This window comes from Ruditapes philippinarum, unplaced genomic scaffold (assembly GCF_026571515.1).
Source record: "Ruditapes philippinarum isolate M1 unplaced genomic scaffold, ASM2657151v2 ctg1206_1_1_1_1, whole genome shotgun sequence".
In the NCBI taxonomy this organism is placed as follows: Eukaryota; Metazoa; Mollusca; class Bivalvia; order Venerida; family Veneridae; genus Ruditapes; species Ruditapes philippinarum.
In genome coordinates this window covers 126,195-152,064 of record NW_026858413.1, presented here as the reverse complement: position 1 = coordinate 152,064, position 25,870 = coordinate 126,195, and the positions used below count along the sequence as shown (strand labels likewise).

The 25,870-nt window shown below is 33.6% G+C and overlaps 1 protein-coding gene across 6 annotated transcripts in view; it reads right to left on the bottom strand.

The window, feature by feature from the left end:
* The window catches only part of LOC132753133 (uncharacterized), a 59,695-nt gene that overhangs the window by 8,241 nt on the left and 25,584 nt on the right, over nucleotides 1-25,870 (bottom strand). For 4 of the 6 annotated variants that reach the window (XM_060743573.1, XM_060743569.1, XM_060743572.1 and 1 more), the window contains exons 2-5: nucleotides 14,750-15,196; nucleotides 10,276-10,440; nucleotides 5,011-5,152; nucleotides 634-731 (exon numbers count right to left, since the gene is read on the bottom strand). In XM_060743573.1, coding sequence (XP_060599556.1) covers nucleotides 634-731; nucleotides 5,011-5,152; nucleotides 10,276-10,440; nucleotides 14,750-15,173 — 829 coding nt within the window. In that variant the 5' untranslated portion in view covers nucleotides 15,174-15,196. Of the gene's footprint in view, nucleotides 1-630; nucleotides 732-5,010; nucleotides 5,153-10,275; nucleotides 10,441-14,749; nucleotides 15,197-15,374; nucleotides 15,401-25,870 lie in introns of those variants that run through there. The other 2 variants (XM_060743574.1, XM_060743575.1) reach the window with 2 other exon arrangements.

The window sequence follows — 25,870 nt, the reverse complement described above, 5'->3', positions numbered from 1 at the left end:
GTTGAATTGTATTCAGTGGTTGCAGAGAAATAGCACAGAAATGATTATTGCCCTATATGCATACTGCATAACTAATCAAGGGCCATATTTGAAAGGTCTGACTGGAACAAGTCAATGATAAGCACATCTCTTGGTATTGAAGGTTCCAATAAAGTTTTGTTGAATTCCTGCCAGTAGTTGCAGAGAAGTAGAGCAGAAACAATTATTGCTCCAATGCATAATAAAGGGCCATAACTCTGTGTTTAAGGGTTTGCCTGGAACAAAGTGACAAAATATGCATCTCCTCTTGGTATTGATGGTTTCAATAAAGTTTTGTTGAATTCCTGTCAGTAGTCGCAGAAACATGCATGAAAATGAAATTCAGACGGACAGATGGAAGGACAGACAAGGTTAAATCAATATCCCCCGCCTGATTCCATTGGCGAGGGATAATAATTGAACAATGTATAACAACTTCTATATTTCTCACCATGAATTTTAAACATGAGCTTTGTTACATCACATGGTGCAAATGCTTAAAGTACAAAAGTTACATCTTATAAAAAGTGAAATAAAAGAAACAAGTTATGATAAAATCACATGGAAAGTAAGTGATATCGTGTGATAAACAACTATCTAAAAGTTCTGTCTTACCATTATGTGTGTTACTGAGAATGTCTGGAGGTATATCAATATGAACATCATCTTGATGTACTGATTTACTGTCATTCTGTGTACATTCCTGGTATGGTCTGAAACAAAGCGTTGAAAATAATATTATATAACACAAACCATGTGTCTTACCAGGTCTTTAATGTAAATAATGATACCTATAAAATACTTAAAATACATAGTTTATAGAAATGCCTGTTTACAGGTAATTAAGTCAGTGCCAGACACATAACTTTTTATACCAAGGTAAAGGTTGATTAGTATATTTTTCAAATATTTTACTGATACCATAGCAGTCATATCTACACCTGAAAAAGTGCAAATGTTAATAAGGTTTTCATATATACCTTATTTTAAACCTCAGATGACCCATATTCAAACATGAACTAGAAATCAAACAAACAACCTTTCTGACCAATTTCTAGGATATTTGGGCAAAAAATGTAAACCAAATAGTGTTTCCACATAAGGTTGCTATATACCAAGTTTGATTACAATACCTTATTTCAAACTCTAGTTATCCTCTGAAAACCATGACGTGGAACGCCCAGCTGAATAACCAACAGACAAGCTGACTACTATTTACCCCCCTAACTTCGTATTGTGGGGTATAATAACAAGAGGGCCCTATTGCCCTTTCCTTCTGTAAAGCCTTTTGTAAATATCGGCGGCACGAAATTTTTTATTAAATCGAGACCAATTCATGAGTCAAAGTTCCAATGTGTCAAAGTTTTTACTAATGTTCCTTCAACTTTGACTTACCCAAGTTCTACTGTATGTGTAGATCTGTTTATAACCAAGTAAGAGCAATTTGGTGTTTGTACCTGTTTATACAAATGACTCCACTTATAACGAACTCGCTTATTATAAATTATCGTTAATACCAAACCAAATCTGAAATCCCTGGCCGGTTCCTTTTTTAGTTTATATTAAATCACCGCTGAATATTTAATCGCTTAAAACAACTTTTCAGCTATAGCAAACAATTTTTACAAGTCACAAACAGCGAATAACACGCACATTTCCTTGGTTAAAACTGTTATAATTGAAATATCTGTATACACTCAATTACTGTCTGGTAATTATTCAAACACATGTTCATAATATAATGTTCAATAAAATGCCCCGCATAAATTATACCAGTCATCAGTGACAGGTATTGCATTTTCACAGCAAATTTACCCACCCAAACAAATCAGCGAAAGTTGTTGCTATTTCACTTTTAGTGAACTTCGGATATAACAAATGATATTTAAATGTCCCAAATGAGTTCATTATATGCTGAGTCGACTGTATAAGTGATGGCATGGAGATGCATATACCTGTTGATTATCTGGCAATGGCAATTTGACCTATTCATAGCCAGGTAAAGGGCAGATGGTAGTAGTTTTAATTTATAATCAAGTATTAATTTACAAGGCGATCCTTACAAAAATGTTTGTTTGCAGTAACCCGACCCAGAATTTTCAAGGTGGGTAGGTAGGTCGATTTTTTTTTTTATTGAACTGTACTCTCAAATAAACATGGAATTTCAAAATGCTGGACAATATATGCTTTGATAATCTGGTAACAATTAATAAATTGATAACTGACTTCTAATTTAACTAGAACTATCACTAAATGTGATTAATACCCCCACAAGTCTGCTTCGGAAATGAGGATGTTACTAGTAACAGAATACCTTGTAAAAGAATTGAAACATAGAGTTATGGTTGTGGGCAATTAAAGATAATTGTGGTTCATGTATGTTGCATTTCTTTTCAATGTGGTTGGCCATTGATGAAGTTTAATTGAATTACTCTGTAATAAGTCCAGAAAGACAAAGAAAAAGAACAAAGGGCAATAACTCTATAAATACTGAAGATAGAGTTATAGTTCTTGTGCACTGCACTTCCTCTTATTGTGCTTGACCATTGTATGAAGTTGTTTTGGATTCCAACCAGTGCGTTTTAAGTTATGCTCCGGACAAGGAAAAGTATCAAAGGGCAGTAACTCTGTATTTTGTCAAAATGGAGTTATGGCTCTTGTGCACTGCACTTCCTTTGAATGTCCTTAGCAACTGTATGAAGTTGTACTGAATTCCAAACAGTAGTTTTCAAGTTATGCTCTGGACAAGGAAAAGTAACAAAGGGCAATAACTCTGTAATTAATCAAGATGGAGTTATGGTTCTTATGCACTGCACTTCCTCTCAATGTGCTTGACCATTGTATGAAGTTATAATGAATTCCAACAATAAGTTTTCCAGTTATGGTCCGGACAAAAGAAAGCAATGGAAAAGTAACAAAGGGCAATAACTCTGTAATTAGTCAAGATGGAGTTATGGTTCTTGTGCACTGCACTTCCCCTTATTGTGCTTGACCATTGTATGAAGTTGTTTTGAATTCCAACCAGTAGTTTTAAAGTCATGCTCTGGACAAGGAAAAGAAACAAAGGGCAGTAACTCTGTAATAAGTCAAAATGGAGTTATGGTTCTTGTGCACTGCACTTCCTCTCAATGTGCTGGACCATTGTATAAAGTTATGATGAATTCCAACAATTAGTCTTCAAGTTATGTTCCGGACAAAAGAAAGCAATGGAAAAGTAATAAAGGGCAATTACTCTGTAATTACTTTAGATAGAGTTATGGTTCTTATGCACTGCACTTCCTCTCAATGTGCTTGACCATTGTATGTAGTTATATTGAATTCCAACCATTAGTCTTCAAGTTATGGTCCGGACAACAAAAAGAAGGCAATGGAAAAGCAACAAAGGGCAATAACTCTGTAATTACTTTAGATAGAGTTATGGTTCTTGTGCACTGCACTTTCCATTATTGTGTTTGACAATTGTATGAAGTTGTTTTGAATTCCAACCAGTAGTTTTCAAGTTATGCCACGGACAAGGAAAAGTAACAAAGGGCAATAACTCTGTAATTAGTCAAGATAGAGTTATGTTTCTTACGCACTGCACTTCCTCTCAATGTGCTTGACCATTGTATGTAGTTATATTGAATTCCAACCATTAGTCTTCAAGTTATGCTCCGGACAAGGAAAATGCAACGGACAAAAAAAAGCAATGGAAAAGCAACAAAGGGCAATAACTCTGTAATTACTTTAGATAGAGTTATGGTTCTTGTGCACTGCACTTCCCCTTATTGTGTTTGACAATTGTATGAAGTTGTTTTGAATTCCAACCAGTAGTTTTCAAGTTATGCCCAGGACAAGGAAAAGTAACAAAGGGCAATAACTCTGTAATTAGTCATGATAGAGTTATGGTTCTTGTGCACTGCACTTCCTCTCAATGTGCTTGACCATTGTATGTAGTTATATTGAATTCCAACTATTAGTTTTCAAGTTATGCTCCGGACAAGGAAAATGCAACGGACGTCTGGACCGACCGCCCGACCGACCGACCACCGGGTGACTCCTATATACCCCCCCAAACCTCGTTTTTGGGGGTATAATAAGACCTACAGTTAATTTCTTCCATTAACCTTTAAAAGAACGAAAACAAAGCACAAGGCATAATTTTCTGATTCAAAAAATTTTTTTTTATCCAGACCATGAAAAAAAATTTTGAGTAGGGGCAAATTTTGTGAGTCGGTCGTGTTACTGCAAACAAACATTTTTTCAAGGATGGCCCAAGTAAAACGTTTTCTTGCGGAGAACATTTTTTAATGATATAAGATATTTCATTTAACTATTTTCAACATTGTTTGGCGGGGATAAATAAACGTTTGTATCAGGATTATAGTTGACAATAATCGATAAATATAAAAAAAGGTCATTGGAAACTGGTGACCGAATTTGAAGACCTGAGACCGGAAAAGGTCGAACATAAAACAATTATTTCTTGTTAAGAAAATGATTAAACACCATTTTCTGAATAATTCCGAGCAAAAAAATTAAAGTAAACACACAAGTTTACGCAGAAAATATCTCTATTTAGTATGGCAGATACCACTACGAATATTTTAATTTTGTAGATTTTCAGTATAAACAATTTATTGTTTGTACAATTTGAGATAGATATTAAAGAAACATTGATAATTTTCAAACACATCATTCAAGTTTTACCACCTTAAACGGTAAAATAATAATAGAAAATAAGAAATATTCACTTAATAGTTTTTTGTTGTTAATTAGGTGTTATTCGGACTAATTCCCTAGAGGTAAATCTGTAACGTACCGGAAAACAGTATTAGCTAGGTTTTTCGAAAAGGTCAATTAACCAATCATGTACGGTTTACAGATCACATGTTCTTACATGTACCGAAAACAGGTCACATGCTCCTCCATGCCTCAAAAGTTAAACGTGTACCAATACCAAGTAAAAGACACTGATATATTTTTACCAGGTCAAGGCAGAATTAAATTTACCTGTAACAACACCTGCAGAGAACCTTACGTAAATGAGCACATCTTTCTTTCCTCAAACATAGACAGCAGACGAGGGTGACAACCACACCAATCATGATCAGAAACCCTACACCAATGCCACTAATAACAGGAAGAGGAAACACTGAAAAGAAGGAAAAATTAACAAGATATGTTTGTAAAACATGTATGCCCCCTATCGGCAGTCAATTAGTCAAGTGGCTTAGTAATTGTGACTGACTTTTGACCTTGTAACCAAACAAGAGCTGTCACAGGAGACAGCGAAGCTCGACTAATAAAATACTGGACGCAGTAAGGAGGACAAAACTATGAAAGAAAAATCAATTATGTATAATTATGTATTAAGTTATAATAAAAAAATAACATTTGTTAACACAAGCAATTATCATAGTATTGCAAGCAATCCATAAGTCCCCTACCGGTTAGAAACCCATCAACATTCTGAAGGGCCATTGGCCATTCACTAATGTTTCAATTTTTCTCTATTTTAAGTAAATTTGTTGGAAAAGTTCTTTAAAAGTGATCACAGGAAACAGTTTTTATGAACAGACAGACAGACGGACTGAAGGACACTCTAAAGTTAATATTTGAAACATCCCTGTTACCAAAATATAACATTTTAAAAGCAAAATTCTTAAAGAGGAGATAACTCTTGAATTAAAGATGCAATTTCATAAAAATTTTCAGCTCTTTTTGACAAATCACAATATATTTGCCATGTTTTAAGCCTATTTGCTGCCAAGGCAACAGATATTTTTTCAAAATAGGAAGAACAGATAAGACATGCATAATCTCAAGACTGCTATCTACCCATATGTAAAGTTTCATAAAAATATTTCCAGTACTTTTTGTGTTATCACTGGATCCAGTTTATGTGTAAAATTTGCCATATTTTCAGCCTATTTGTTGCCATAGCAACCAGAATTTTCAACATAGGAAGAAAAGAAAAAGACGTGCATAATCTCAAGACTGTCATCTACCCATATGTCAAGTTTCATAAAAATATTTCCAGTACTTTTTGCGTTATCACTGGATCCAGTTTATGTGTAAAATTTGCCATATTGTCAGCCTATTTGTTGCCATAGCAACCAGAATTTTCAACATAGGAAGAAAATAAAAAGACGTGCATAATCTCCATACTGCCATCTATCCATATACCAAGTTTCATAAAAATATTTTCAGTACTTTTCAAGTTATCGCAGGATCCAGTTTTGTGGACGGACGGACTGACAGACGGACGGACAGATGGACAGACAGACGGACAGACAGACGGAGGGTAAACCTAAAGTCCCATCCGGTAAACCGGTAGGGGACTAATAAATTCCAAGATCAAGGGGAATAATTCTAGAAATAGTCATGCTAGAGTTATGGACCTTGCCACACAACATTTGTGTAATGATAATAAATATATATTTGAAGTAGATACCTTAAAAAGTAAAGAAGTTATTATATTTCTTAAAGAAAATCCTAAGTTCAAAGAGAGATAAATCTGTAAATATTGCTTCAAGAGTTATGAACATTGTCACATAAAATGTAATTGATGATAAGGAATAAGTATTTGAAGTTAGAGGTAGATACCTTTAAAAATAAAAAAAGTTATAATAAAAAATAACATTTTCCTAGTAAAAAAATCTAAGTTTATGGGGAGATAATTCTTGCAATATTGGTGCTAGAGTTATGAACCTTGTCACATAAGATGCAGATGATGATAACGAAAAATATATTTGAAGTATGAAGTTGATCCCTTTAGAAATAAATAAGAAACAGTAAAAAATAATATTTTTTATGGAAAATTCTAAGTTCAAAGGGAGATAAATCTGAAAATATTGGTGCTAGAGTTATGAACCTTGTCACATAAGATGGGAATGATGATAACGTAAATATATTTAAAGTATGAGGTTGATCCCTTAAGAAATAAAGAAGAAACAGTAAGAAATAGTATTTTTTTTAGGAAAATTCTAAGTTCAAGGGGAGATAAATCTAAAAATATTGGTGCTAGAGTTATGAACCTTGTCACATAAGATGGGGATGATGATAACGAAAAATATATTTGAAGTATGAGGTTGATCCCTTAAGAAATAAAGAAGTAACAGTAAAAAATAGTATTTTTTAAGGAAAATTCTAAGTTCAAGGGGAGATAAATCTGAAAATGTTGGTGCTAGAGTTATGAACCTTGTCACATAAGATGTGGTTGATGATAAGGAACATATATTTGAAGTTTGAAGTTGATACCTTAAGAAATGACAAAGTTATAGTGAAAAATATTTTACTGCACCAAAACTTTAATCTAAAATCTGGACGCGGACGCCGGGGCGAGTAGGACAGCTCTCCATATACTTCGTATAGTCGAGCTAAAAAATCAATAAAGTTTATCTTAAAATGTGAACACAAAACGCATTTTTAGTTTAATAAAAATATCAACCAAGGCAACTTGTGTTGAGTTATTGGTCAGATATCTTTTTGGCGTACAATGTCAATGTTACTTTGACTTTTGACCTTTAAATCAATAGGGGTTATCTACTACTGGCCAAGACCAATGCACCTGTGAAGTTTGATAGTAAAGGGCCCATGAGTTGTCCAGATATTGATCAGAAACCGTTTTTAACTATTGGTCAATGTGATCTTGACCTTTGACCCCAAAATCAATAGGGTCATCTAATTGCCAAGAATAATGCAACTATGCAGTTTGAGCGCCAAGGGCCTATGGGTTGTCAATTTATTGATCGGAAACAGTTTTTACCTACAAGGTCAGTATGACCTTTACCTTTGACCTCTTGACCCCAAAATCAATAGGGGCCATCTAATGGCCATGACCAATGCACCTACAAAGTTTGAAGGCCAACAACCCATGGGTTGTCAAGTTATTGATCAGAAACTGTGTCACCTTCAAGGTCAATGTGGCCATGAGCTTTGACCCATTGACCCTAAAATCAATAGGGGTCATCTACTTGCCAAGACCAATTCACCTACAAAGTTTGAGGGCCAACAGCCCATTGGTTGTCAAGTACTTGATCGGAAGCTCTTTTTACCTACAAGGTCAATGTGACCTTGACCTGTGACCCCTTTGACCCAAAAATCATTATAGGTCATCTACTGGTCATAAACAATGTCCATACCAAGTTCCTATGCCTAAGCATTCTTTGGTTATTGATCAGAAACAATTTTCCAACTGACTGACCTACTGACAGACAAATGTAAAGCAATATACCTCCACTTCTTTGAAGTGAGGCATAGTTAACATGCAGGTGTTAAAATCATGATTACAGTGATAATCATAATTACAATCATGGTTTCCAGGCTGAAATAATTTAAATAATCAAATTAAACATATTAAACATCTTGAACAAAGATGGCAGCTCAGAGTTAAGCCTAAAATTTTCCATCTATTCAGGGGGTCCAATTTCAATTAATTGCAATTCCTTCCAGGGTCTTCATATAAGCTTGCTTTATACTAAATTTGATTATAATATCTCATTCCTAACATTGTCTGAAAACAATTTTTCAGACTCTGATGATGTTAATTGCAAATGCCGAAAGTAGTCCGCTTTTTTTAAGCGGTTACTTCCCTTTATATGTACACCAAAGCCGAAAAATTCAGGGGATATCACTGAGTAAAGATTGTCAAATGACAGGCGCATTAATTTTCACGCAAAATAGTTCCTGAATGGTCGAAGATTTCTAATATTGTTTTATTTTTTATAGATATACTGCTTATAGTAAGCTCCATGATTATTTACATCTGTGTTAAACAACAGGTTTAGCGTCGAAATAATAAGAGTTACAAACCTTAATATAGAATAATATGATTTTCTTCAGGCCGTTAACATATAACTTCACCACGGCCGAAGGGTTTGCACGCTCACTTAGGAATCGAGAGGTCTGGAGTTCAAATCCAAGTTAAAGCAACTCATTTTTTTTAATTGTTTAAGTCAAATAAACATTGAATTGAATATCAGTGATGCAATTAGTCTTATAGCCAATTTACTACAGTTAAAACACTGGAAAGCATTGGTGGCACTATAAAAAAAAAATTGGTTTATAATCTCACACCCTTCACCTTTCTAACATTCTGAGACCCAAACAAATTCAGCCCCTTCTGTGCTTTCATTAACTGATATTATCATCTGGAAACCATTTTTCTATTTTAGTGATCTCCACCCCAAGGGGTCTAAAAGCAAACCAATCTGGAGTATTCATATAAGCTTGCTATATACCAATTTTGACAAGAATTTGTAACAGAGTTACCAACATCCCTAAGGGACGTTTAACATGAATCACAAAATTGTGCTTATTCAAAAGATTGAGACATGAATCTAGACTTTCAGTGCAAAATTTTGATCAATGCAAAATCAGCACATGCAAGTAACAATCAATTCATGAAAGAAATATATAGAAATGTTTGTGTCAATAGAAATAATTTTGCATACTTATCACTATTTCAAAGCCACAAAATGACAAATACAAAATCAATACAGGATATGGTCTGTTACTGGGTATATTTAGTGTCCAGTCATCGATCATCAACCAATGACATTTTCATACCCTGTAACAGACTATTTTAGTGGGACCTTGACCTTGGAGGTAAGGTTCCAGTTGTTGCGCATAACACATCGTCTTATTATAACAAACATTTGTGCCAAGTTATTTAAAATTCCTTTGATAAATGACATAGTTATAGACTGGACACGAAAATGTGACAGATGGACAGACGATTTTTCATTTCTTATTCTAGGTATTGTGCAGAAATAATTTTTCTATTTTTAGTAATGGTGACCTTGAAGTTTGATTATAATATCACATTGACCAAACTCTAGTTGTTGTCTAGAAACCATTTTTCTGTTTTTAGTAACAATAACCTTGATCCCAGAGGATCCAAAAGCAATCCCATCCAGGGTCTTCATAATTATAGGCTTACTCAATACCAAGTTTGATTACAATATTTTATTCCTCACTTCAGTTATTGTCCAATTTTAAGTAAATGGTTACTTTGACCCCAGGGGGTCCAAAAGCGATTCAAACTTGGGTTTTCACATAAGGTTGCTATATACAAAACCTCATTCCAAACTCAAGTTATCTTCCAGAAACCATGAAGTAGACTGATTGATCGGCCAACAAGCTGACTCCCACATACCACCTAAACTTTGTTTGTGACAAAGATTATAAATGGCCTAAGCACAAGCGAATATCTTTTAGCTTTTAATATAAAAAACTTCTGTTATTTATAATATTGTAACTGAATGTTTTTACCAGTAGGAGGGCGACATACTGTATCCGCATCTGGCCGGCACTGTTTATATTTCCTCATTTCTGGAGGGCATTCACTACACTGCTCACATGCTTCTGTTGTAGAGAAGTTGACAGAGAAATATCCATGCTGGCATTCTCCACATACTGTGTTTGATGATTCATTTCCTGAATAAATAAAACACTGATATATTATGTAAAATCTATATAAATTATTTAAGAAATGTTGTAGTTAATCATAATTTGTCTACTACAGTCTAAACTATATCAACAATCACCTTACATCATATATCCCTGTTTCAAGTCGACAGAGCTGTCATCGATAGAGGCGATATCGATGTATCGTTGATATTTCTCAGTCAATTAATAATAAATACACATTTGAAACTAGGGCAACATTGTCACAAAATTATTATATAGTGACGCCCGTCACAAAAGCTTTTGTCAGAGATGTGGGCATTATAGATATGCATATAGGAGATATACTCTGGGCATAATTTCCGGACAATACCTGGATATCTTATCATCTCTAGTGACCTTGACCTTGCAAATATCAACTTAAATTATATGTGTCACACTTGTAGACATGATAGTTATTCTTTTGTATTACAATCCATCAATAAATGATGACTAAATGGTCCCTGTACACAAACTTTGACCTCTCAATGTGACCTTGACTTTGGTAGCAAGGACCTGGATTATGTGCACAATACTTAGCTTCACAATGTTAGTCATGTGAATGACCATTTGTGTTTCAATACTTTTCAATGTTTTTTCTATTTTTAGTAATGGTGACCTTGACCTAGATCCCAGGGGGTCGGAATGCAATACCAACCCAGGTCTTCATATAAGCTTGATATACGACAAGTTTGATAACAATATCTCATTCCTAACTCTAGTTATTGTCCAGAAACCATTTTTTTATTTTCGGTAATGGTAATCTTGACCCCAGGGGGTCCAAATGCAATACCAACTGGATTCTTCACATAAAGTTGCTATATACCAAGTTTAATTACAATACCTCATTCCAAACTCTAGTTATCATCCGAAAACCATGATGTGAATTGACCGACGGACGGTCCAACCGACCAACCAACCGAAGGAAAAGCTGACTCCTATATACGTTTGTGGGGGTATAATTACATGTTTACACTGGTAGTCATGATAATGACCATTTGTGTTTCAATCACTCCATAAATGATGACTTAATGGTCTGAGTACACATTTTCATATTTTTATCTGAACTTTGACCCCTATGTGTGACCTTGACCTTGGTTGCGGGGAACTAAATTTTGCACGCAACACTTCACCTCACTATGGTGATCATTTGTGCAAAGTTATATTGAAATTCTCTCTGTATGTGGAAGTTTTGCTCCGGACAAGAGTTTTTTTAATGACCACTTAGTGTGACCTCTACTTTTGACCTAGAGACCAGGTTCATGTGCAAAACACAGCTCCTCATAGTGATGAACATTTTTATGAAGTTTCATTAAAATTTCTCAATGCGTGTAGGAGATATGCTCCAGACAAAATTGTGGATGCTGCCTGCCACTGGGTTGAAACTATAATAATTGAAACTGTAGAAATAGACAATATAAGGTATTTCTATTTTAAGCTTTAGCGGCCCAGTACAAGGGGCCAATAAAATTGATATGAGCAAACTTGATAAAAGACTTCCCAAGAATGCTACAGACAAAGTTTGGTGATCATCCATCCATAAATTAGTTCTGTAGAAGAAGATGTTTAAAGGTTTTTCTATTTTTAGCTCTGTTGACCCCTTAAAGGGGACAATTAAAATGACATGAGCAAATTCAAGTGCAACTGTCACTAGTCACTACAGACCAAATTTGAAATAAATCTGCCCAGCAGTTTCAGAGACGCTGGACGCCGGAACATCCCCCTTTGATTATATATACTTATATAGCTCACCCTGAACCTTCAGTTCTGGTGAGCTAATAAAACAATGAAATAAACATCAGGATCATATTATCGTGATCCTGATCTTTTCTAAGTGATCACGGGGCCTGGACTAATATATCCTTATGACATGTATTAAGTTTCAATTGGATACCTTCAGTAATAGAACCTCCTGAATTAAAAATATTTTTGTTTTTTCCCAGCTTATACCAGGACAAACATTAATTTACAGTTATAACTTCAAAAGTGCAATTTAGAGGTTGACTTACCTATTGTGACAGGTAGTGCAATATAAAGCTTAGATTACAGTACAAGATAGTCTGCATCAGATGTTTAGCTTGTAAAAACCCACATTTGCCAATTGAGGGTTAACATCTATTTTAAAGCAAAACTCGAACAAAAATATCTGTCTGCAATATCCATGTCACAGTTTCAGAGTTATGGGCCTTGAAAAGTGGCCTTGCATGATTTTGCATAACATTGATCAGTATAAAATTAATTATGAAGTGTTAACATTTTTTTTTGTTAATCTGTTGGCAAGTACATTTATAGAGAACAAAATTATTGCATATCCAATGTAGGATGGTTCACGAAAAATTGTTGACAGGCACAATGTAGGGACTTCTCAGGGCTTTTTCTCCTTCTATAACAGGGGGCCGATATAAGGCCCCTTCACAATTCAAAATTGCACTTTTTTTTCACGTGGAAGAAAAAAATTCACAATTTCAAAAGAGATTTCACAAAATATAGGGACTTTATCTTCGAAATACATTGTTTACCTTCCAGTAAAACTTGATTCACTCCAATTGCAATAACACAAAATAGTTTTAATCAATATAAATGTTTTTGTGCATGTTAACCAAGTTAATGTACTGACTTGAAGCAGATTTAACACAGGTCAGAAATTAATATCAACTGTTTCCGTTTTCAAAATGTCACGAATTTTATGACACATCGCACTTTTTTTCACAAAATGAACAGGCCTATCCCCTTTACAATTTTGACAAAAAATGCCCTGCTTCTAGCTCATTATAATATAAAACACTCAAATATTTACAATTACATCATAACATAATGCCAAGTGAGGAATGACCCCAAAAAGGTTTCTTAAAGATATACTATGCTCAAATTTGATTTTTAAAATATTAATAATTGTTACACAGTCCCTTTTCATGTATAAAATAAACATGTTTCGACTTCATTTAAAGTAGATATGTTGTGTTTTGAACTGGACACACTATAGGTGGTCACAATATGAATATATACGTGTCACTAAAAAAAACTGGCCATTTTTTTTTTAAGAAAAGACCAACTTCACTTGACTTGTAATAGGGAATGCAGCTTCCCATACATATTTCATTCTTTATATTATTCAAATTAAATAAATTCAGTAAGAATTTCATGGAATTCAATACATTTCTAAGATAAAAAAAAATTTACCAAAAGATGAGCATAGTATATCTTTAAGCATGCAGGTATTATGAAAAGACAAGAGAATGAAACTAACTGAATTGCTGAATATTGTTCTTTGTATCATTGTACCTGTAAGCTCTAATTGTGATAGCATGGACCTTCAAAATATAAGTGTGACCTTGACATTTCTAGAATAGAAGTGGTTCCTGGACACAACAAAATGTTGTTATGAGATAGACATTTTGTGCCAAATTATTTCAAATCCCTCAATGCATGACAAAATTACAGTCTGGACATGATTGTTTGTTTAAGTTGAGACACACGGACAGACCGACATGAGCCTTCAAGTCGCGACACATTGTCTTGATGTGGTAGACATTTGTGCCAAGTTACAGTCCGGACATGCATGTGTTTTCGAGAGAATGTACCTTCAAACTATAAGTGTGACCCTGACCTTGAAGTTAGGGACATTGGTCCTTGTCCTGACATGTCTTCTTGATATGGTAGACATTTATGCCTAGTTATTTTAAAATCCTTCCATGCATAAGTTACAGCCTGGACACGAATGTGTGTATCTATAAACTCTAAATGTGATGAAGTCAACTTCAAAATGGTAATGTGACCTTGACCTTTGGGGTTGGGACATGATTATTGGAGGCGACACATTGTCTTGATATTGTAGACATATGCAAAGTAATTTTAAAATCCTTCCATGCATGACAAAGTTACAGCCCGGACACGATTGTGTGTACTTATTTATTCTAATTGTGATAATGTGAAACTTCAAAATGTTAGTGTGACCTTGACCTTTGAGGTAGGGACATGGTTCTTGGACGCAACACATCGTCTTGATGTGGTTGACATTTGTGCCAAGTTATTTTAAAATCCCTCAATGTATGACACAGTTACAGTCTGGACACCAATGAAGTGGGATAGACGGATGGTGGGATTATATTATGCCTTCCTTGGGGGGCATAAAAATACAAGTATGGTCATGTTCTTTATGGATATGATATGTAACATAACTCAGACATTATAAGTCAGGTCAACCTTCTTAACTGTCATTTTAACTCAGTCTCCTTGCTGACCTCTTCTGACAGGTTACACTGTTGAAGAAAATATCAGCTATTTATTATAAAACTAGTACCTTGAGCTATTACACCTTTTCCAGGGGGGCAAGCAGCCATCTTTCTACATACTCCATATTGACCAGGTTCCCTGTAAAAGCCGTCCTGACATTTACAGGAGATGTTAGTTTTAGTGGTACAACTTGTAGTTACATATTCCCGGGAATCACATTCTTTTCCACACTTGGCACATTTTATCCAATGATTATAAATATGACTGAAAAATCCCTCATCACAAGCCCGACATTGTGAATCCCCTCCATCTGTTGTACAATTAGCTACCAAATGATAACCTGGCGGGCATAACTTACACGTTATATTTTGTCCATTATCCAGGGTCACCACAAAAGTTCTACTTTCCCTATCCAAATTTGCATAACAGACCTGGATTAAATTCCAACTTATAAATATAACTACAGTAGCTACAACTGCTTCAACCCTCATCTTTAACTTTTATGATGTAAAACCTGGAAAAAATAAAACAAAATATCATAATTTTGAGAAGAAAAAACAAAATAACAAAAGTTGGTACATTTCATGATTTAAATAGCTCACACACTTATGTCCCAAATTCTAAACTTTAGTTTTCTTAAAGCATATGACTGACATTTCTTAAATGATCACAGAAATGAAACTTAATCATACAAAATTGATAGAAATCTCTTCTTTTGTAACTTATGCTATGATGCACTGAGTAAACTGTGTATAATCATTTATACCTGGTGTAAAAGTACAACAAATCTACAATAGTAAGGTAGTGCAATGTAAACAACTTGTCCTTGCTTATAAATCTTTGTGTAACTTCTGTACAATTAAAACATCAATATTATATTTGAGCCATGTCACAACAAAACCAACATAATGGGTTTGCGACCAGCATGGATCCAGACCAGCCAGCGCATCCGCACAGTCTGATCAGGATCCATGCTGTTCGCTTACCAATTCTATTACAAGTAGAGAAACTGATAGCGAACAGCATGGATCCTGATCAGCCTGCGCATCTGCGCAGTCTGATCAGGATCCATGCTGTTCGCTTACCAATTCTATTACAAGTAGAGAAACTGATAGCGAACAGCATGGATCCTGATCAGACTGGAATCATGATGCTGGTCGCAAACCCATTATGTTGGTTTTGTCATGACAGGCTCATTTATAGGTTGTTACAGATCTTCTTTTATTATTCATATATGAAAAATTAAGGTAGAATTATATTTCATATGGACAATGCAGTTACTCTCACTGCGTGCTTTATTTACAGTTTGACGTTTAAATCAAATCGATACCTTTCAACAAACATAATTCCCTATAACGTAAAATTTCTATTAAACGTCCCCAGGGGCTAAACATTTTCCGAATTCCCGGGGCTATTATTACAATACAGTTTTTCCTAAATCCAAAAATCACTGTATATACATTTAGTGGTAATAACATTAAAAAGTGTTAAGGTATCAAAGTTCATATTCTACATATTAATGTTTACTATAAAATACTATGGATTAATTGGCTTTAATTACGAGTTCAGCACTTATGAGATGATTGTTTTCCTTAAAATATGCATAAATTTATAGCCCCTACTGCATAAGTAATGCAGTAGAAATATGGTGATAAATATTACAAAAGTTTTAGTATGGTTTTTCCAAGTTAAATTAAATTTTCTTGAAATATTTTGGGTCATGAGACTGGAGGCATGCAGCTTTAAAACTATGTTAACGCAAACCATTTTTAAACAAAGTTCAAGGCACTGAAACTATTCAGTGTTAACCTTTTGTAAATTGCATGTTGCATATTTGTAGCCAAAATAATGGGTACATACATTTCCACAAAAGTACACAATTTGAGTATTAATCTTTTAAGCTTTCACTTAATATACAACTGCAACCAAAATTATTAAAGTGTCCACAGTTAGCATGTTGATTTTATAGCAGCTTGTTATATAATACCTTATATACCTTTAACATGTATTATGTTATCAGCTGTTTGACATTTGATGTCTACCAAATAATCCATGATTATGTTTCACACACTGAATATTTTAAACTTTCATGTATAAAACATAAAGCTATGTCATAAGTAATAGATATACCATTGCTGTGTTGACGATTTCTGGGTTTGCGTAAATTATACCATAACCACGTGACCTTTCTTATGCCGTAACCTCACGAGACGAAGTCAAGTGAGGTTGCATAAGAAAGGTCACGTGATTATGGTATAATTTACCCAAACCCAGAAATCGTCAACGCACCAATGGTGTATCTGTTTTAACCTATAGCTCCGCCCAGAAACACTTACTCGTTCGATCTTAAAAACTGAAAATTATACCATAGTCTGGGTATGGTATAATTTACGGTTATTGGAAATTATACTTGGAAGAATTTTACATAAAAAGCGCTGAAGAGCTATAGGTTAATAATGTGTAGTCAAAATGTTTCAAAATAGTAACTATAGTTAAATATTCACCATAAACACATTACAACTAAGTCCAAATAATCAAAAAATTTAAATAAAATTTGATTATTATACAAATATTTATGTATAACTTTTGTGTTTACTTAAGTTACATTAACACTGTGAAGGTCATATGTAAATGTTTTCCAGATCAGCACCAGTATTATTAGCACCATCCACTGAGTGTGGACTCTATGATTAAATGAGAATCAATGACCTTCAGCTACTGGTCAATAACTCTTTGACATATGAAAAATAAAACAAAACAAAAAACAAAAACATATGAACATGGCTAATATAAAACAAGATAATAATGCTTTGATTTAAACATTGACTCACCTGAGTTGCACATTTTCAAAGTTTAGATTGAACAAAATTTTATTGTGAATTCTAGCTTACAATATCATGACATCTGGTTATAAATCACTATTATATGTCAGTAAGTTATTAACTCCTACTACTTTAATTGTTAAGACACAAATATATGTCATTCATCAAGAATAAAACACAGTAACATTACACAATTCTCTAATAATGTACTACATACCTCATGTCTGCATGAAAGTAAACAGCAAATTAAATGACTAAACAATACTGAACTCAATTATTACAAAATACCTCCAGTAATCCTACCTCTGTTATATTGTTGCAAAAACAGAAAAGTAATGCCAGCTGCTTAAATCATGTAGCATTTGTACAATAGTTATACAGTGTGAATTCCTGAGAATTCGCATATAATATGTTATACTGTGTAACATTACAAATTTGACCAGAGAATGACTGTAAAATTATTGATTTCATATTTATGTTTGACCTGTACACATGTGGTCATTCACCTGTACATGCACTTCATAATGAATCTATAACAAAAATATCCACTACTATAATCTTGCCTCCAACATTATATTTATTATACATTTATATTCTAATGTAACTAATAGAACAGATTCGTCATAAAATATCATATTTAATTAAACACTATATGATATATTTATTTATTCATATGTTTATCTGAATTTGTCGATGGTATAAATAGATCTATATAATTAAAGTATCTTTAGATCATTATAATATCGTGACGAACAAAAAATTGAAATACAGATAAAGTTTGCCTCAGTTTTTTAACCTCTTGTTCATGAGTGTAACTTTATGAAGTACAGTTTAAAATTATATCAGGAATTCCTGTTAATTTATGCAATGTTAGAGTTTTCACTAGATCTATATAATTATAATATTATAAATCTACCTAGAATACATGTACAGATCATGGTTAATACTTGAGGTATATCTCATCAATAAAAGTTGAAAGTTACATTTTTATAATCATATAATTTTTTTTAGATAAAAATATTTCATTTGTCCTCATTCAATAATTAACAACATTTTAACATTCTAACATGTTTTACAAAATTCCACTTTACAAAACCCAACCAAATAGGTTCTCAACTAGTCTGATGGTAAACAACATGTATTGACCTGCCTTTCCATTTTAATGAAAAAAATTAGTACCGTAATAATTCTATTTAGCGCCAATCCTCTAATAGACGCCCACCCGCCCATATATTGGACAAAAAACGGCCATTTTTCAGCCAAAAGTTGAAAAATTAACTGCCCCTTTTAAACGCCCATCCCCCGATTTGAGTACAATTCAGCTTACCTTTAAAATTCAAGTTTCCTTATTTCCGTTTTCACGTAGGAACGAACTTCCTTTTTCTTGTCTTTTTTTCCGTAAAGTTTATATGTACACGGTATTTCAATGCCACCACCTTTTACAAAAGTTCCTTTTGATGACGAACGCGGTTCTCCAAGTATTTCGGCACAGATTTCTACAATAAGTCCATCTTTGAATAATTTTGTAAGAGGCTGACATAATCCCTCCGGTATATGTCCAACAAGAGATCCATTATTTTTTACGATAATTGCGCTATCACTATGTTCATTTTCTGGTTCCAAATTACACTGAAGTATAGTTCCGACTGGGCATGTATATTTGTAAACGTGATATCCCTTAATAACAGATTTTATAGACACAAGCATAGGTGTTGCCATAATTCAATGTGTTTTGTGTATAAGATATATATACATATATAAAAAATAACCATTCCGAGATGCTAAAACTCACGCGCCTATTTCATTATGTCAGCAAGGTCAACGTGCGTGGTTCAATGTATTGGGCCCCAACATGGGAGATTAGTTCTGATTAAAATTATTTTGAACTATAGACGATTGTCTTTTTATATCAAAATTCCGCATCCATCCCTTTAGGAACATATATGCTTGTGTCAGTAAAATCGGTCAGAACTATTCTTACTTTTTTTTAACAATTATATTGGCGGGTAAAAAATGCATAATGATCGGAATCAAAATATTCCATTGACTTTTTGAATTGTATAGAACATCCCAGATTACAGAGTTAATTGGTAACCTTACATAAATATTTCGTTCTGAAAAATCATAATATTTTTGTAGTAAAAATGCGTGAGGCTCATTTTTTATTCCCGTGCTCGGAAACTGGACTCTACATGCACAGTATTAAAGTGCGGAAAAGAACAGACTTTAGCAGTGGTACGTTACGATACCGAAATCGACTTTAGCGTTGTCTGCAATTATAAATCAACATCCGCTCTATCTTCGGATTCGTTATGAGGGGCGAGTGGATTTATAAAGCCTTGCTTAGAAAATTAGTTTGTCTTATGAAGATGCGTCTCCAATTAACGCCCATCCCCAACTTTATAAAAGTCTATGATTCTTATAAAAGCCCGGGCGCTAAATAGAATTATTACGGTATTTTGTTTTCTAGGGCTATAACATTTATAACTATAAATACAACATATCCTCTACAGATTTCCATGTGAAACAGAGCTTTACCATAGGTTCTATCAGAAACATAATTTCTACATTAAAAGACAGACAGGTTACAGCTAGAATATATCAGAGTTTTAGATTAAACATTCCTAGAAACATTGATCAAGACACAAAAAATATATTTTCTCAATTTACAACAAGACAAACATGTTATATAGCTTATATAGTAAAATAATACATGTATGTATAAAATAATTATATAATCTTTAATTTGAATAACAATAGACTTACTCACAAACATGGACATGTGTTCTTGTATCCACTAATCTTATAATTTGAATTAGACATGTGAGGGATCTTTGCATAATTATTTATGTATATAATTATAAAACTGGACCAGGACCCTACACATTTAACATCAATTGTTAAAATAGTCACATGATACAGGGTAGATAATTATAATAATTCACTAATGCAGAAAGCAGATTTTTTTAAGTTTCTTTAGTTATTGGCTGTTTTTGTGGCTGTTGGTTTACATGGCATAAATTACACAGAAGAGGTCATATATTATAGCTTCAGGACTGGTCTTCTTTGTGCATTATTTCACACACAAACATCAACTGAGTTACTTAGAACCACCACTATTCTATTATATATCCACTAGTCACATTAAAGACTCCAAAGTTCTTTTTTTTGAGTGATAAGTTCAAAAAGTTGTCAAATTTATTAACAACATTTCTCAAATGAAAAACAGTAATTGGGGCCTAAGTAGGACATTTTTTCACTGTTTGAGACCTCTAAAAAGGGGGGGGGGAGCCGTTGAAACACGCTTAAATAAGGGAAAAGGTTAATGGATGAGGGTCTAGGTTAGTCAGGACTACTAAAAGGTTTTGTCCCAAGGGTTGTTGTGGCCAAGAACTTTTTCTGATATGATCAAGGTTCAAGTTTGTGGGTGGCACTGGCAATGCTGACATGACTGTAACAATACCTAGAGCTGTTGGTTTTTTAAGTCGAGCTTATAACAAGATGGTTATTTCAGACATAATACACTGTGAATATTATTACATATAATATTTCCTTATTTTATATTATCACCTAATCCTTATTTTTCACCTATCCTTATTCTATATTTTCAGCGAATAGTAAAATACATGTAATGGGATTCCAATAATGTCATACGACTATGATCATTTAAATCAAACAAAAACAATTTGTCATATTTTGACAATGCAATTCATGGTTATCAACATAAACAATTACATGACAGTATATATATATTGATAATGATTTAATAGGTGTGTGTTTAGGTTTATAAATAATCTTAATAACCTTTATATCCTAGATATATATTTAAAGTATAAATTAAGTCTAATATTATACCTTTAAACATGTAAAATATCAATAAGCAAATAGTTTTTAACTATATTTAGAACTCAGTTTAATACTATATTTAGAACTCAAATAAATACAAACTATATTAAGCTGGTTTAAGTTCCAATTTACAAGTATTTAGAAAATAGGCATATTACTACAGAGAAATTTGGTTTCTTGAGTTTTGAACAGTCATCAGCATGCACTTATTGGCTCTCAGATTAAATGTAGAATATATGTACCTACAGTATAAGCTATCTTATCCACAAGAAGGTGAATTTGGCTTCCTCTAAAATAAGGGATCAGTGGGTTTGAGTGCTATTTTACCATCACAACCATGTTTCCTCACATGACACAAGTACCGTGAGTAGTTTCTGGGACAAAACTTTTTTTAAACCTTTCATTACAATGAAACTAAAATAAATATTTGTTATAAACTGCACACTCTAAAAAAAACAAGATATGTTTGTAAAACATGTATGCCCCCTATGGGCAGCCAATTAGTCATGTGATCAGGTTATTATACATGACTTCTGACCCAGTGAACAAAAAATTAATAAGGGTTATCTAGTATCTACTGGTCATGACTAGTCACAAGGTAATAATTATTGTGACCCCATAGGTTGTGTGCATCAATTTAAGTTATTACAAATCTTACCAAATAATATATGCATAAATTTTATGAATCATGTTGGCCTCATTAATGACAGCCAAGTTGTTATATTACATAAGACCTTCAAATGTGTATACGAAAAGCATTTTTAGTTTAATATAAAAATATCATCCAAGGCAACTTGAGATGTTGAGTTATTGGTCAGAAACTGTCATTAAGTACAAGGTCAATATGACATTGACCCCTTGATCCCAAAATCAATAGGGGTCATCTACTGATCATGACCAATCATCATACAAAGTTTGAAGTTCCGAGGCCTAAGCGTTCTTTAGTTATTGATCGGAAACCCTTTTTACCTACAAGGTCAATGTGATCTTGATCTTTGATCCCTTGACCCCAAAATCAATAGGGGTCATCAGCTGGTCATGACCAATCACCATACCAAGTTTAAGGTCCTAGGCCTAAGCATTCTTTAGTTATTGATCGGAAACCGTTTTTACCTTCAAGGCCAATGAGACCTTGACCTTTGACCCCTTGACCCCAAAATCAATAGGGGTCATGACCAATCACCATACTAAGTTTGAAGTTCCTAGGCCTAAGCGTTCTTTAGTTATTGATCAACAACCGTTTTTACCTACAAGGTCAATGTGACATTTACCTTTGACCCCAAAATCAATAGGGGTCATCTGCTGGTCATGACTGATCACCATACCAAGTTTGAAGTTCCTAGGCCTAAGCGTTCTTTAGTTATTGATCGGAAACCATTTTTATCCACAAGGTCAATGTGACCTTGACCAAGGTCAATGTGACCTTGACCTTTGACCCCTTGACCCCAAAATCAATAGGGGTCATCTGCTGGTCATGGCAAATCATCATACCAAGTTTGAAGTTCCTAGGCCTAAGGGTTCTTTAGTTAGTGATCAGAACCTTTTTTACCTACAATGTCAATGTGACTTTGACCTTTGACCCCTTGACCCTGAAACCAATAGGGGTCATCTGCTGGTCATGACCAATCACCATACCAAGTTGGAAGTTCCTAGGCTTAAGCGTTCTTTAGTTATTGATCGGAAAAGGTTTTTACTTACAAGGTCAATGTAACCTTGACCTTTAAACCCTTGACCCCAAAATCAACACGGGTCATCTACTGGCCATGACCAATCACCATATCAAGTTTAAAGTTCCTAGGCCTAAGGGTTCTCTAGTTATCACTTGGAAACCATTTGGTCTACGGACCGACAAATGCAAAGCAATATACCCAGTCTTCTTTGAAGTGGGGGCATAATAAAACAAGAAATGTCGTATGACACTTATGCCCCTCTTCTAGCCCTTGACTCACATTATAGTTTATTTTGTTATAGAAACTTGCCATAAATGGGTACATGGAAGTGTTCAGTTATGGAAAAAATAAAAAATAATGAATGACTTTTGATAGTTTTCAAGATAATGAACGGAAACCATTCTGACATTTGAGACCCTGTGACCTTAAATCTTTGAACTAAGTGACCCAAAATTAATAGGGGTCATCTAATAGTTATGACCAATCAATATTAGAAATATGAAGACTTTGTGATAAATGGCTTTCAATATAATGAGCATAAACCATACTACCATTCAAGGACCCTGTGACCATGACCTTTGACCCCAAAATCAATAGGAGCACTAACTAATTATGACTAATCAGTATGTGAAGTATGAAGACTTTGTGATAAATAGTTTACAAAATAATAAGTGGAAACCATTCTGACATTTAAGGTCCCTGTGAACTTGACATTTGAACTAGTGACCAGAAAGCAATAGGGGTCATCTACTAGATCAATCAATATCTGAAATATGGTGATAATCAGCTGTCAAGATAATGAGCGGAAATCATATTACCGTTCAAGGACCCTATGACCTTGACCTTTGACCTGGTGACCCTAAATCAATAGCAGTTACCTACTAGTTATGACCAATCAATGTGTGAAATAAGAAGACTTTGTGATGAATAGTAACCAAGATAATAACATAAAGCATTTTAACATTTATGGCCCCTGTGACCTTGACCTTTGACCTAGTGACCCCAAAATCAATAAGGGTTATCTACTAAATATAACCACTCAATATGTAAAATATGAAGACTTTTTGATGAATAGTAACCAAGCTAATGAGCTGAAACCAGTCTGACATTTAAGGCCTCTGTGACCTTTACCTTTGACCTAATGACCCCAAAATACAAAAGGGGTCATCTACTAGTGATGATCAATAATATGTAAAATATGAGACTTTGTGATAAATAGTTTTCAAGATAATCAACAGAAACTATGCGGTCTACCGACGGACAGATAGACAGACCGACAGACCGACATTTGCAAAACATTATACCCCTCTTCTTTGAAGGAGGCATAATAACTAGAAATGTGTCGTCATGCCACAGATGCCCCTGCATGCAGCCAAACTTTCAGATGTTAAAATATTTAGTTCCAAATTTGTTTGCACAAACTTTTTTTTTATTTTAAGTTCAAAGTCCTTAAAACTATTCAATATTAAAACAAATCATTTTTATGCAAAGTTCAAGCACTGAAACTATTCAGTGTTCACCTTTTTAAATTGCATATATGGCATATTTGTAGCCAAAAATGACTTAATACATAATATTTCCACAAAAGTATGAGTACTGAAACTGAAAATTCAAATTTTTTCCAACATTCAAGAGAGATAACTTTGTCCAAAATGATTGAACCATGACAAAATCCAACTTGAACTGCTTATTCCTAAGATGTATCTATATGTCAAATTTGAGTTGAATATGTATAACCATAGGGAAGATAATGAACAGAAACTTAAAAATTCTGAATTTTTTTTCAAAGTTCAAGACAGATAACTCTGTCAGCTATCATTAAAACATGACCAAAATGAAACTTGACCAGTGTATTCTTATAACATATCCATATGTTAAAATTTAATTTGAATATGTACAATTGTTTGGGAGATAAGGACTGGAAACTGATTTTTGTTTCAAAGTTCATGGGGCATTACTCCGCCAAAAATCATCGAAACAGAAATGTTTTAATTAATTTTAAAGTAAAAAGGGCATTACACTGCCCAAAATCATTGAACTATAACCAAATTTGAATTTGACCTGCACATTCCTTTGCAAATCCATTATATCAAATAAGTGTTGAATGTGTAATACTGTTGGGGTGATAATGAACAGAAACTGTAAATTTCATTTTTATTTTAATGTGAAAGGGGCATAATTCTGCCAAAAATCATCGATTCAAGACCAAATTTAAACTTGACCTACGCATTCTATATAACATATCCATAGGTTAACACTTTATGCCCTGGCCATTTTATGGGCGAGGCATAACAACAAATAATGGCTAAGGTCAGACACAGTTAAAATGCCAGCATTTATATCATCTGTAAATTCTATAATCACTATCATATTCTATAATCATATATCATTTCTGATCTTTAGATTCTATCTTTACAAAATAGGTTAGTATTGATTTCCATCACTAACAAATATTCAATTTACTGTCAGCTGCATTTATAATCTGAAATGGTGATAATATTTTCACAGTGTTTTTGTTACAAAGTGCATTACTGTACAATCCCTGAAGATTTTATTCCTTTTTTCTCTTTCTAGAAATAAATTGCAAAACAATTACTTTTAATTTCCAAATTTGTTACCACAATTTTGGTGTTCCAAGATAGCAAATTTATTAAACTCTTTTAAAGTTAATTATGTCATTCAAGCAAATATTTGTTACTTTGTTAAATCATATGGCTTACTAATATGTATGTAAATTTCATACCATATTAGAAACATTTAACAAATCTATAAGTCAGCCTTTTTTTTTGCTTCAAAATTAATTTTCAAACTGGAGATAGTAAACTTAAGTTATTTCATTAGTTTAAAATG